Source organism: Sapajus apella, unplaced genomic scaffold (assembly GCF_009761245.1).
Source record: "Sapajus apella isolate SASKATOON/1434 unplaced genomic scaffold, GSC_monkey_1.0 scaffold24, whole genome shotgun sequence".
NCBI classification, from domain to species: domain Eukaryota; kingdom Metazoa; phylum Chordata; class Mammalia; order Primates; family Cebidae; genus Sapajus; species Sapajus apella.
Genome location: NW_022436964.1, coordinates 22,393,396 through 22,407,449, shown reverse-complemented (window position 1 = coordinate 22,407,449; position 14,054 = coordinate 22,393,396). Strand labels below are relative to the sequence as shown.

The following is a 14,054-nucleotide window of genomic DNA, read 5'->3' as shown; positions in this document are numbered from 1 at the left end:
TTAAACACAGAAAATAAATGAGCTGAGTTGAAAATTATTTTAATAAGGAGTCAGGATTATCAGACCAAGGTTCTGATACAGGTACATGTTGGCTGTTTGATCCTAAGTAAAAGTCACTAAACACCTTTGTGCTACCCACTAGGATGGGCACTGACTGTACAAAGGTGAAAAAGACACAATCTCTTCTCTTGAAACTATTACTTAGCTATGTATCACCAAAATTACCAGGTAATGACCTACCCCAGATACCAACATTGGTAGATTAGAGTATGCTTACTTTCAGTTAAGAATTTCAGAATATTGAGTCATCGTATGATAAAATCATTATAGTCTCACGTACTTTTGGAAAATATACTTTATTCAAGAATATAAACAAAGTAGTAGATATATTTGGCTATTTAATAATCATTTTAAGTTTGTCATACAGAAGCACATATCAATAATGTTTTTCAGAAGGGAAACATATTCTGCTTTTATTTTTATCTCTCTGGTAACAATTATTGACAAAACAATGAAGCAAAGATATATTGTTTTACAATTGTAATGCCCGTGTACAGTAATTCTCAGTCTTTTTTATATTCTACCAGCTCTTACATCTAATAGGTCTCAATAAATTAGAAATGTAAAAGTACATACTTTCAGAAAAGGTCATATTTCATAAATATTTTATTACTATGTTAGTCATTTATCATAAGTATTAAGTCTAAGAAAAATTATAATAGAAATTGCTAAGACTTTAAAATAAACAAAAACTATTCCTTTAGTAGTTAAAAATGTTATTATGTAGTTGAGTATAAATTTCATTGCTCTGGTGACAGTAAAACACAAAGATGTTTAACAAAAAATATCGCCATTCATAGGTTTATCTAAAATTCTGCAACAGACAGAGAAGAATAAAAGTTTTGGCATCCAGAGGTCAGGTGATACAGAAATGAAGTTCTGGGGGGTGCAAAAGATATATCAAGGACGTGGTGGTTAAAAGAGATGAAAAGAGACAGACGTCAAATGAATATTCCACAATAAGCAGGGTTATCAGGAAGCTGGACAACAGAAAGACTTGTGCACGTGGGAAACAAGGATTAGAAGCAACTTTGCCTAATGCGGCAGTGAGTATATCAAAAGACATAGATCCCTGGGAGCCAGGGTCAGAAGGGATGGTAGGCCATGGACATGAGGGACAGTCAGTTACTGAAAGTTTAATGTTAATTCGGTGTCTCATCTAGGCTCTGGTAGGTTAGAGGATTTCTGGCCTTACCATGGTAGCTGGATTATATGGCACCTGGATGCTCTAAAACATGTTGTGGCTCAGTACTTTTTTTTTTCTTTTTTAAAGTTTTGGTGTGTTAGGTATTCCCAATAAATGAAATTTTGCGTCTGAACTAAAATTTACTTCACTTCCTAATGTAAGAATGTCTTGCTTAAAGTAAACTCAACATATAAAAATCAGAATTTAAAAAATTAATTAGAGATGAAGTTATTCACTTTACAAATATTGGATTTATTTTTCTTAATTTTTCAATTATCTTTACTTTTTCATACATTTATGTTATCCTGCCTTGGCATGTGGGCCTTTGAAGTTCCATATCCCCTTACAGTAAAGGAGAGCTGATCTGAGTGTTGCCTAAGACATCTACAAAAAAACTTGACATTTTATTCCAGTTGAAAAAATGATAATTCTAAGAAGCATCTGGTCTTCCTTTTACTAGCAGCTCTAGTGTTTGAGCCTATTGTTTGGAACTGGGGAAAATTATTTCTCTAAGTAGCTCTTTAAAATGGATCCCTGCCTGCAGAGAGACTTGAACTCTGGCTCTTGCCCTCCTCAGTGGTCTTAGCTCTAAATGTGAAGTTCTTTCTGGACTGAAAGTAAAAAAAAGTAAAGTTCAGACTGTACTCTAGAATGTTGACAGTTTCTTTACCAATATCCTATTTAGTATACTGATACTTGTATTGAATATGCAGTTTTACAGAGGGAAATTTAAAAAAGGATTAGAAAAAATATTTTTATACATAATAAGTAAAACATTCCACAGCATGCTAAGCACTCTTCATTTCCCTTAGGTGTCACCTGTCTCTTTATCTTTCATCCCTTCTCCAGTGGTAGCATTTGGGTACCCAACCCAAGACCCACAAGTTTCCATCAACTAAGTTTTAGAGAGCTTAAACAAGATATTTTCACACAAATTCTCAGAACAGTCTACTTTAATCAGAGTAAGATGATTATCCTTTACACCTATAAACACTCCAGGATCAGTCTTGCATTCAAATGAAACACAGTTGTAGGGCATATTATGAAGGATAAAGAAGGCTTGGTCTGGCAGTAGTTTTTCACACTTATGGAGCTGAGGAAACGAGAGAAAGAAATCCATATGTGAATGGGAAGTTCAGAGTCAACTTAACCTGTCCGTATTGGAAACTAAAGGGGAATACTTATTTATGACTTGATATTTCTAGCAAGTTCGCTTAGTCGGTAGTGGAGAGAAGAGGGGAGAAGTGAATAGAGGGGTGGGGGTGGTTTTGATCTGACTCACTGACAGTTGATAGAGAGGCAGCATGGATTAGGGTGACTGGATCTGGATGCAGTAGTTTTGGATTTGTACCCTACTTTTGACATATACTATCTCTGAGACCTTGGGCATGTTGCTTTATCTCTCAAGCCTCATTTTTTAAGTCTAGCCAGTTTTTTAGATCAGTCAATCGCCAAAATACCTACAGATGTATAAGTAAATATAAATGATTATTATTTTGAGGCACTAAGCTTTGGAATGATTTGTTACACAGCAACATTTGAGCAATACAACAACTCCATTGTAGAGTTACTGTATTAAATAAAATAATACTTGCGAAACATTTAGCACAATGCTTGCTACATAATAGAGCTCGGTCTAAGTAGCCCTATTATTGAGTAGTTTTACATGCCAAACACTAGATTATATATGCTTAGGAATGTTTTGGTTAGGAAGATGCTGGTTACCATCCACCGTTTATGTTAATAAGGACTTACATGGTTGCGTTAGCTTTATAATTTTGTGTATTTATATAATTTATCTTCTATATTATGTTCTTCTGTTTTCTTCCATGCCTCTACCTTTGGCTGGTTTGTCAAGATAATTATAATTACACATCATGACCCATATAATAATGCCATTTACTAACTAAAGAGTGTGCAATGAATCCTATGTTCAGAATGTAGATGTTAGGTTATTTATAAATCTTGGCACACGGAAATGCTTATGACTTCTCTTAAGCAGGCTCAGAGTGGAAAATTTTTTTCTATTTCTTTAAGAAAATGATGTTACACAAAGAAATGTTTCCTAGAGGAACATAGTAGTTCCTAAGGCCAAACAGAAAGGATTTGAGATCATACTATATAACAGTGCTTCTCAAACTTTAAGGCACATATGAATTTCCTGGAGATTTCTTAAAATGCAGAATCCAATTTATTTCTGGGGGCCTGGAATCCGGTATTTCTAACAACCTCCCAGATGATGCTGTACTGCTGGTGGAGAGCAGATTTTCAGTAGTAAAGTCATATATGCCACTTTCCTCCCTTCCTTACCCTAGAAGCAAGTCATTTGTAGTAAGTGATTGTGCTTTATGTACAACAGGAAAAAAAAAAACTTCTTCTGCAAAATACCCCAACACCCAAATCTAAACACATGGGTAGAGTCATTCATGACAGTTCCATAATCATATATGTATATTTACCTCCACAGAGCACTCCTTGTTGTTGGCATGCAACCAGAAGTCTTTCATAGGACTCAGGGCTACCATTAACATCTTACCATCAACGCCATCACCTTACAATTAAGAAGTTATAAATGATAAAGTTAAGAACTGTAGCTCATCTTGATTTAAATGAATTTAATACAGGAAAAGAGTCTAAGATGTTACATAACATAATTACTTCATTCGCTAACAGGTCTCTTAGAAATATTTGAACCCAAATTCAAGAGTCACTCATAAGTAGAGGGTACTTATAAACCAGAGATAAATTAGTTTTCTTATATGCTTTTTAACTGGAGAATTGTGACCCTAATGGATACTTCTCTGGGCATCAGCTTTCCTTTCTGCATGTAAAGCCATAGTGTCCCCCAATATTTACTCCTCTTTTGGAATAGTAATAGGAGATTCCCCAGCTTGCTTTCTTATGGCTTAGTATTACAACTGAGTTCTGACCAATGTGAGATGAGAGGAAGTGTTAGGTGCAACATCTAGGTTGTACCCTTAAAGGGAAATAAAATGCATGCATCTGTTTTTCTCTGTCCTGATAACCGGGCATTGTCACATTCCTAAGTACTCTCGAACCACATAGATGTTGGCAGAACCACAAGATAGAAGGAGATGGTCCCTGGACAACTTGTTGAGCAGAACTCCCATTTCAGCCCTGGTTAAGACAAAAAGTTTTCTCTAGCATAAGCCAGTCTTGTTTTGGATCTCTATTAAGTGTAGCTAAAACTTTACCCTAACGATTAAGCTGTAAAATGGATGGGAATACATCCTCTGAGAATCTAAGTTTTACCATGAGCTTGGGTTGTAGATAACCTTCTGTGACTATCTTCTTTTCCCATCGGGTATTTTGGATTTATCTTTACCCCATACTTAATATTTCAAGCACTATAGCTACCCAGCCCTCCAAATTACCTGATTCATTTGATGAGCGTTGAGACTCGTAATAACTCAGTAACACTTTGGCTGAAAGAGGAGGCATAAAATCCCTCTGGTGAGATACAGTTTTATTAAGTTTTCAGTTCTAACACATACATACCATCAGAAAAATCCTCCCCTTTTATTACATATCAATAAAAGCAAAACTTATGTGCTTTTGAGAAAGGTCTCAAAAATGCATGAATATGCTCTGATGAATTCTCCAATATAGTTGCTATTAAAATATTTAAAATATTTTTCATAGTATTGGCATAAAGGTTGTACTTTGGTGATATTATTAAAACTAGAAAGATCTAGTGTATAATTTAGAGATAGCAAATACTGTGGTCCCTTTTTCTGTCTTTCGTAGTAGATACCACATTTCAATGTCAGCGTTCTTCTCTGATGAACCTGATGAAACTTCTGAATCCTTCTTAACACAGAAGTGGATTCAGGCATCCACTACCAATGCATTAGAGTTAGCACACAGTGTGACCTGTTTGCCATGTCTAACTTAATCCACTGTTTAAAGTTTGGTAGATTTAGTTTTATTAAGATGTTTTACTTCTATTAGTCATTATTATATCATTATAGAAAAAGAAAATATTCTACCTTTTTCTTCATCTTTTTTCAAGTCTTCAACATATATCTCATAACTTTCATCCTCCAAAGCAAAAATAATGGATTGATCATTGTATGTGCTTAGGGAAGCAAGAGATTCTGTAATAGGTGAAATTCCTGTTGTTAAGAATTCAAAAACTTGTCAGGCACAATTCTTTTGGCAACCTTTTTAAAAAATGCTCAAAAAACATCTTTGCAATTTGAGTTGCATTTTGTATGTCACTGTTGGGTAGATGAAAGCCTTTTGCAGAAGCTTTACATAGCTCAAAATCTGAGATGTGACCCTTGAAAGGGATTAAAGATACTAGTTTCCTGCACGAAGGCCCTGGGAGGCTGTATGAGTGTACTTTTGGGAGGGTTTGGTGGGAAAAAGATGATGGAAAGTAACAGACATTGTCTGAGGAAACTTTCACTTTATGACACCCCTTGGTCTGAGGACCGTGGTAAAGAAGGGACTGTATTTTGATAGACATGGATAAATAAATGTTTATCTATAAAGTATGGAGTTACCCAGAAGTTTCTGACAGTCTTGGAGAATGCAGGTATGAGGCCTATTCTCTCCTCTGGCTAAATAACAGGGACACTTAGTGCAGTGCTCCCAAATTTTAAGAAGTGTCAAAATATAAATAGAAAATGATAATATTTTTGTAGCCTGCTGAAGTAAACTGGAGCAGATTTAGGGACTACCTACATGGGGCCTGGAAAAAAATATGATACAAAATATTAAGGAGAATGTTACATACTGAATTTGTACATGAACTTCTAAAGTAAATGATTTAGAAATACTTAATGAGAAACTTCAGTGTTGCTTCTGGGAATTTAGGACATTTATAGCAGGAATAATGCTTGAAATGGCAACTGCAAGTTCCAGGTAAAGTTTTTTTTTTTTTTTTCTTGTTTCTGAGATGGAGTCTCACTCTTGTTGCCCAGGCTAGGGTGCCCTGGCATAATCTCGAGTCACGGCAATGTTTGCCAGGGTTCAAGTGATTCACATGCCTCAGACTCACAAGTAGCTGGGATTACAGGTGCATACCACCATGACCGGCTAATTTTTGTATTTTTAGTAGAGACAAGATTTTGCCATGTTGGCCAGGCTGGTGTCAAACTCCTGACCTCAGGAGATCCGCCCGCCTCGGACTCCCAAAGTGCTGGGATTACAGGCATGAGCCACCACACCTGGCCAAGTTTTTTTTAAATGATGATCTCTTCACCTCTTGATAGTCACCATCACCTTGGGACCTTGTACAAGGACGTGATAAAATTTAAAACCATCTGAACTACTACTTAAAATGTATAAAGTGTTGGAATTATATTTAAAAATATAATAGTTCTTTTCTTTCATGGTCAAACTGTTGAAATTTGGTGGGGGAGACATGAGTTTTGTTCCCAAAGAATAATATATTTTCACCAAAACTAATGACTATGAGATTCCAATCCATAGCAACCATTTCACGATAATGATGGAGTGCTAACTAGAGAATGCATGTGCATTATTAGATCAGCTGCCTTGCCTTGTTGGATGGACACATCAGTTGCAAATGGGCAGAAGTTTCTGGTACATGCTAAAGACATAGATTTGGGACTGCTACCTGGAATAGCACTTTCCAGGGTCCTGTGTCATACCTCCCTCCTCACTCCCACATCACCTCTGTAACCAGTCATACCTGGGATACTTGCAGCATGAAGTGCTTTAGCATATTTCGGGACCACTGATATATCAAAGGCAAAGCACTTCATGGTAGATTGCTGTTGACAGGCAGTGAGTACCAGGTGTTCTTTGTGCTTTCCACCTGCAGACCAGATGGGGTTAGGAGTGGACTGTCAATCCCCACTTTGCACAAACATTCCTTTGAAGATTCCCAGTTAAGGCTGCTTGCTGAGAGTAGTGATTGACTGCAGGGCTTTGGCCACCCCATAGTCCAAAGGGATCAATACCTCCTGGTACCCCTTATACCTCAGTAGGGCACACTTGTCAGAGATCAGGAGGAAGAAAACTAGTCACCCAGAGTCTCAACACCCAAAAGGCAAACACTATTAACACTTAAACCTACCTCCTTTAAATTAAAAAAAAAAAAAAAAACTTAAAAATATTGTGAACATATTTACATATAATGTTGTATCTTCTGTTTTCACTTAACATTATAGCATAACCATTTCTGTCATGCTATTGAAAATTCTTTATATGCCCTTTTAAAAATAGCTAAAAAGCAGTTCATCATCCTATTTTCCAAAAAGAATCTTGAAGTGAGGAAAAGTAATTGCATATTTAAATGTGGTAAGTGAAGGCAAATAGACACCTATCATTATTGCCAGAGAATGTACAGTTCCTCTTACCTGTTTTCAGTGAAGGTCTTTTGGTGGTTTCTCTCATAAAGTCACAGGCCTCCTTTTTTATTGTAAGGCCAGAGCGGAGCTTCATAAAGTACGCATGGCAAACTTCTTTGGCCTTCTGTTTGGATTCTAAACAATTGAAAAACTTGTGAGACTGTTTCATTACATTCATCTTTATCCTTTTACAAACCCTGAGTGTAGCAGACCAAGAAAGCAAGTACAGGTTCACCATATCTTATCAGAAACCCTTGAGGCCAGCTGTGTTTCAAAATTCCAAGTTTTTTAGATTTTAGGATTGTAATGTAGAACATATAACTATACATACGTAGCATCCCAGAAGGGAGATTAATTTTTTAAATCTCAAAATCAAGATTAATTAATTTTATATTGAAACATAGGAAAATTTACACAAAGTGAAATAAAGACCTCATGTTAGTTCACATCAGGAGTTAACTGAGAAATGAGTTTAGGTTGTATTTTGCTGCCAAATAAGTTCTGAAAAACTTTGGGTCGTTAGAAAAAAATTTTGGTTTTCAGAATTCCATATGAGGGAATGTGAACCTATATCCAACATATATCAATCTTTGCCTAATTGAGGGGGATCTTTTACTCATACGAAATGTGCAATCTCTTCTCCTTATCTAGAATACACTTTTAATAATTTTGGAGGGATGGCTGAAGTCTACAAAGGTTATTAATAATAAAATAACTACCATTTATTAAGTGTCTATAGTGGGCCAAACACTGTGCTAATAATTTTACCCAGAAATTCTTCATCATAATGTTACAAGATAGGCATTATTGTCCCAAATTTACAGACGATAATCTGAGGCTCTCAGGAGTCATGACACTTGCCCAACATTACAGGGCTGGTGAGAAGTTGTGACTGAAGTGTGTCTAAAATCAAGCCTATTCTTTCCATTACCATCCACTTACCACTGTCTAAGAAAATGCTACACTACAATTTGAGGGACTAACAAAATGCACATTCAAATTAGTCAAAGTAAAAAAGTTATTATTCAGTAATTGTTTCATTTTGCTAAAGGAAAATCTAAGTCTCAAAAAGAAAATTAAATTTGCTACCTGGAAAATCATAAAAAGCCTTTCAGAATCAGTTAGAAAAGAAAATTGTAACACATGAGTCATAGGATCTCAATTTTTAACATTATGTAGTAAATGAATTATCAAGCAATTTATACAATGAAGTCAAATTTCAATTAGTCACAGTAATTCAGAAAATTAATTATTTGTGACTTTGGGATCCATTTTATGAATTAAAAAAAAACTCTCCAGAGGATTTGCCTTCCTAAAATAATGCTTTTTAAAGATAAGTGGGACACTTTTGTTAGCTATTATTTTGAATTATCCACATCTTGCTTCCAATTCAGATGAGTAGGTACCTTTATCTCCAACTGATTTAACAAGGGAAGACCACTTAATTATATTTACGTACGCTCTGGAACTCTCTACCGTTGATTCACAGTTCTGAAATATCAACTGTGGTATCTTGCATTTATACTGTAGTGCTTTTACACTTACAAAGGTATTTCACAAAGAAAACTAGTGCCAGAGCCAGCATTGTACTTGTTCTCCTCGCAAGTAATTTAACACAATACTTTATTGAGTATTGTTAATTTGTTTTCTGCCACTATCACAGAATATTACAGACTTGGTAATCTATAAAGAAATGTATTGGCCAGGTGCTGTGCTCACACCTGTAATCCCAGCCCTTTGGGAGGTTGAGGCGAGAAGATTGCTTGAGGCCAGCTGTTTAAGACCAGCATGGGCAACAAAAAATTAAGCCTCTGTCCCTACAAAAAGTTAAAAAAAAAAAAAATAGCTGGGCATGGTGACCTGCTCCTATAGTCTCAGCAAGTTGGGAGGCTGAGATCAAAGGACTGCTTGAGCCTGGGAGTTTGAGGCTGTAGTGAGCTATAATCAGGCACTGCACTCCAGCCTAGGTGAGAGAGTGCACCCTTGTCTCTAAAAAAAGAAAAAAAGAGAGAAATTTATTTCTTACACTTCTAGAGGCAGGCAAATTCAAGGATATTATGCTGGCATCTGGTAAGGATAATCTGATGGTGGAAGGCAGCATTGAGTATGAGAGACAGAGAGGAAATCCGGTGAACTCACTTTTATAACAAGCCTGGTCTCTTGATAACCAAACCATTTCCATGATAACAGCAGTAATCTGTTCATGATGATAGAATTCTCATGACCTAATTACATCTTAAAGATCTGACCTCTAAACACTGTTACAATAGTGATTAAATTTTAACATGTGTTTTAGTGGAAACATTCAAACCATAGCAACTATACCATATTGTCTTTTCAGAGCTAAGAGGCATAAGATGATAACTGAAAGCATGCTCACTCCTTATATTCTTTATATTGTAGTCAGCATCACATGGGAACATGATAGGCATATCTAATACTGAGTGTGGACTCTGTGGGGAACAGGATATCAGTCTTGGGTAGTTAAAAGTGAGGATCACAATATTGAGGAAGTACTGAGGTTATAGAAGCCCTTAGGAGATAAGAAGAGAGTTAAAGATATAGGTGAGGGGGACAGCATTTAGTAGGACAAACACTGGGTATTGTTCAAGGATGGGGGTTACTACATTTGAAGTATTGAAAACACTTTGCATCAGAATTTTGAAGAACATATGCTTTGGTGTTCTGGGCAGCTGAAAGTGTGAGGGTTGTCTTCTGGAGAGGAAAGTGCAAAGGTGGCATGGGCATGTGGAGTCTGCAGGAGAGAGCATTCCACTTGGGTCAAAGAGCCAGCTCAAATGTATGTAAGGGCTGCTACCACTTTCTATGTCTCTATCCTGCCTGCTCCCTCAGGGCAATGGCTTACTACAAATTTTAAGAAAATTCTCATAGCTTATTTCATCATAACAGCAACATGAATCCCTCAGGGATTTCTGCTGAGTAAATGGGAAGGGGCCTGGAAATCTTTCCATAATTCTGCCACTCAGAGAACCAGACTATGGCTGATAGAAATCACAGAGGTGAATCACTCCATGTTTCATTTCTTCCCCAAGCATGGATTTTACCAACGTCTCTTCTTACTGCTTACTACCCTTAACCTGTCTGTGGCATTGGACTCTCAGGACTACTTCTTTCTTTGAATCCCTCTTTCCTTATGCCATGTCACCAGTTTCCCTAGGTTCTTCTTGTTTCTCTCTTACTAGTGCACCTTGTCTCTTTGTTAGCTATTCTTCTTCTGTCTGCTCATAAATGTTGGTGTTCCTCAGGGTTTTGTCTTTCTCTTCTTCTGTCACTCAGCTTTCTTCCTGGACAATCATGCTTGCTCCAATGACTTCGATCACCTTTTTAGAGGCGGATGACTCCTCAAACTGTAACTCTACCTTTGGTCTTTTTCCTGAGCTTTCTATCTGTTGTTCTTTCTCCACAAGGCATTTTGACCCAGCTACCTTAACGCATCGCTGTCTCTTTCTGTGTATATCTTTCTGAATTCTGGACATCTCTATCTGGGTGACCTGCAGCTACCTAAAATTAAAATATACTGGTCTTAGTCTGTTTTCTGTTGCCAAAACAGAATATAATGAACTGGGTAATTTATAAAGAAAAGCGTTTTATTTGGTTTCTGGTTCTGGAGGTTAGGAAATCCAAGATCAAGGGGCTGCATCTGATGAGGGCCTTCTTGTCATGTCATCACATGGTGGGAGGCGTCACATGCTGAAAGATGTCACGTGAGACAATGAAAGGATGGTGGCTGAACTTCATCAATTTTATCAGAAACCCAATCCTGCAATAACTAACCCACTCCCATGACAATGGCATTAATCCATTCATGAGGGCAGAGCCCTTATAATCTAATCGCCTCTTAAAGGTCCTACCTCTTAATATTATCACAATGGCAAATTTCAACATGAGTTTTGGAGGGAATATTCAAACCATGGCAGTACTTATAATAAAAATTTCTTTATCTTTTTCTACCTCGATATATTTCTCCTGAATTACCTATCTTGAAAAATAACTCTCTATCATTATCTACCCAATTCTTAAATAAAAAAGCTGAGAATCATTCATTTTTCCTTCTTTCCATTCTTACAATTTATTCAATCTGTCATTAAGTCTTATTGATTTCACCTTCTGAATATATCTGAAATCTAGTCCGTCCTCTCTATTCTGTTGTCTTAGGTCGTGCCTTCATCATTAGTACCCTGGATGAATGTGGTAGACCTCTAATCAGTTTCTGTTTCTACTCTTGCCTCCTCACTTTATCATCACATAACTATCATCACACTTCACCAATGTGATCTCTGTAAAGTAAAAATATTTTATCATTCCTCAGTTCAACATTTTCAGTGATTCCCTACTGTCTACAGGATAAAGTCAAATCTCCTTTAGTATAACAGAAAATCTTCTACGGGTAGACTCACACTAAAGGAGTTGATCTCTAATCAGTTCTAGCCAACTACTGCCATGCAAGATATGGATCCAGTGTTTCTAGATCTTTGGGTTTTTTGAGAGAAACTATATACATTTAGATTTTCATTAAAAATAAACTAATTTTAAGAAAATTGACTCAGTTAGGAACATCAATAACACAATTAAGTCCTAATAAAATACTCCTGCTTGATGGATCTGTCTCAAGGGTCCCATGTTGTGACCTCTGGCTAGATCCATGAGTGAAGGTGGCTGAATTTTTAGGGAGGAGAAAGTGTTGACGGATGTAGGGGAGAGAAAGTAGGAGAAAAGAAAACCCTGACCCTGGGAAGTAGCTTCCTGGAAATTGGTAAGGGACAAGTTGTGAGAGAAGCTTTCCTTCAGGTCAAGAAGTCCTGCACCCTGTTGGCATTAGAAGCAAAATGCCCTGGGAGTGACCACACTCATGTGGGACTGACTGTGGTGATACTTGCAGTGGTTGGCTACTATGTTTTGTGGCATTGTGAACTGTGTCTTGTGTTAGATCCTGGTAGCTCAAGATAAGAGAAGGAATTAAATGTGCTTTCTTGCCTTGTTTCTTGGGATCTTAGAGCAGAAGCTTATTTAGAAAAACAAGATATGACATATCTTGCATTCTGAGTTGAGAAGTGGTTTACACCTGTCATATACCCCAGAGATATCTGTCGAATTTTTCACCAGGATTGTTTAAATCATGACAGTTTTAATGCAGTAGCTCTATCTCCTCTGCCTCCATCTGTGGGTTTGCTTTCTATGATTTCAGTTACCCGCAGTGAAATACAGTAAGAAATTTTGAGAAAGAGAAAGAGAGAGAGAGAGCGCAGATATTCACATTACTTTCATTACAGCACATTATTCTAATTGCTCTACTTTTTTATTAGTTGTTATTGTTAATTTCTTCCTGGTCCTAACTTATAAATTAAACGTTATCATAGTTATGTATCTGCAGGAAAAAAACATAGTATATATAGGATTCGGTACTATCCACAGTTTCTTGGTACATATTCCCTGCAAATAAGAGGGGAGTACAATATTAAACTGAGCCAATATTATTGGAAAGAAAGATCTGCTGAGGCACAATTAAAATAATGTGATGTGCACACTGGGGGCCTGTTGTGGGATGGGGAGCTAGGGGAGAGATAGCAGGGGTAGGGAGATTGGAAAGGGATAGCATGAGGAGAAATATCTAATGGAGATGACAGGGGGATGGATGCAGCAAACCACCATGGCACATGTATACCTATGTAACAAACCTGCATGTTCTGCACATGTACCCCAGAACTTAAAGTGTAATAAAAAATGTGATGTGGAGATTATTTTTGTCACTGTGCTCTAAATGGCATAGATAAGTAGTTAGGACCATTGTTCCCTTAAAGGAGGGGTATCATTTTAACTTTTGTATCAACGCCACCAACTCTGGCATAAACTCTAGCCCACTTTCATTCCAGTGTCTATAAAGAGCTGGCATTTCCTGAGATACAAAGAAAATGCATTCTTTATTGAGAGGCAATTTAGGAATGTAAAGTCACTGAGTCACTGTTTCTACGGAGAGCATTTTGACTCAGCTACAAATAAAAGGATTAATTTAGCTGTGATTTCCTGGTTGTTCAGAAACCATAGTCAAATTAGTGCTTTCTCTGGTCACCAAAGAACAGTGTGGGTGGGCCAGAGCCTCGGGGAAGACAGAATGAGACAGAGATGATATTAACACTGCTTTCTCTTCTAGCCTTAAAGATGTACAGAGAAATGGAAAGGAGCATGAAGGACAAGGATATGCCAGTCCCTCCCACCATCATTCCTTATCCTCCATTTTCTTTCCCATGTGCCAGGACTCTGTTTACTTTATTTTGTGTTACTGCTCCCATATGAAAAACATGATTCTAAAATTGAATGCTTCCTGCCAGGTGCAGTGGTTCATGCCTGTAATCCCAGAACTTTGGGAGGCTGAGGTGGGTGGATCACTTGAGATCAGGAATTGAAGTCCAGCCTGGCCAACATGGTAAAACCCCATGTTGACCAAA

At 37.1% G+C, this 14,054-nt stretch overlaps 1 protein-coding gene across 5 annotated transcripts in view; it reads right to left on the bottom strand.

Annotated features, from left to right (window-relative positions):
* Nucleotides 1-337: 337 nt before the first annotated feature.
* The window catches only part of IL33 (interleukin 33), a 38,798-nt gene continuing 25,081 nt past the window's right edge, over nt 338-14,054 (bottom strand). For 2 of the 5 annotated variants that reach the window (XM_032291087.1, XM_032291088.1), the window contains exons 3-8: nt 7,600-7,725; nt 6,930-7,055; nt 5,257-5,382; nt 4,642-4,692; nt 3,706-3,797; nt 338-2,339 (exon numbers count right to left, since the gene is read on the bottom strand). In XM_032291087.1, the coding sequence (XP_032146978.1) occupies nt 2,142-2,339; nt 3,706-3,797; nt 4,642-4,692; nt 5,257-5,382; nt 6,930-7,055; nt 7,600-7,725 (719 nt within the window). In that variant the 3' untranslated portion in view covers nt 338-2,141. Of the gene's footprint in view, nt 2,340-3,271; nt 3,558-3,705; nt 3,798-4,641; nt 4,693-5,256; nt 5,383-6,929; nt 7,056-7,599; nt 7,726-14,054 lie in introns of those variants that run through there. The other 3 variants (XM_032291089.1, XM_032291091.1, XM_032291090.1) reach the window with 3 other exon arrangements.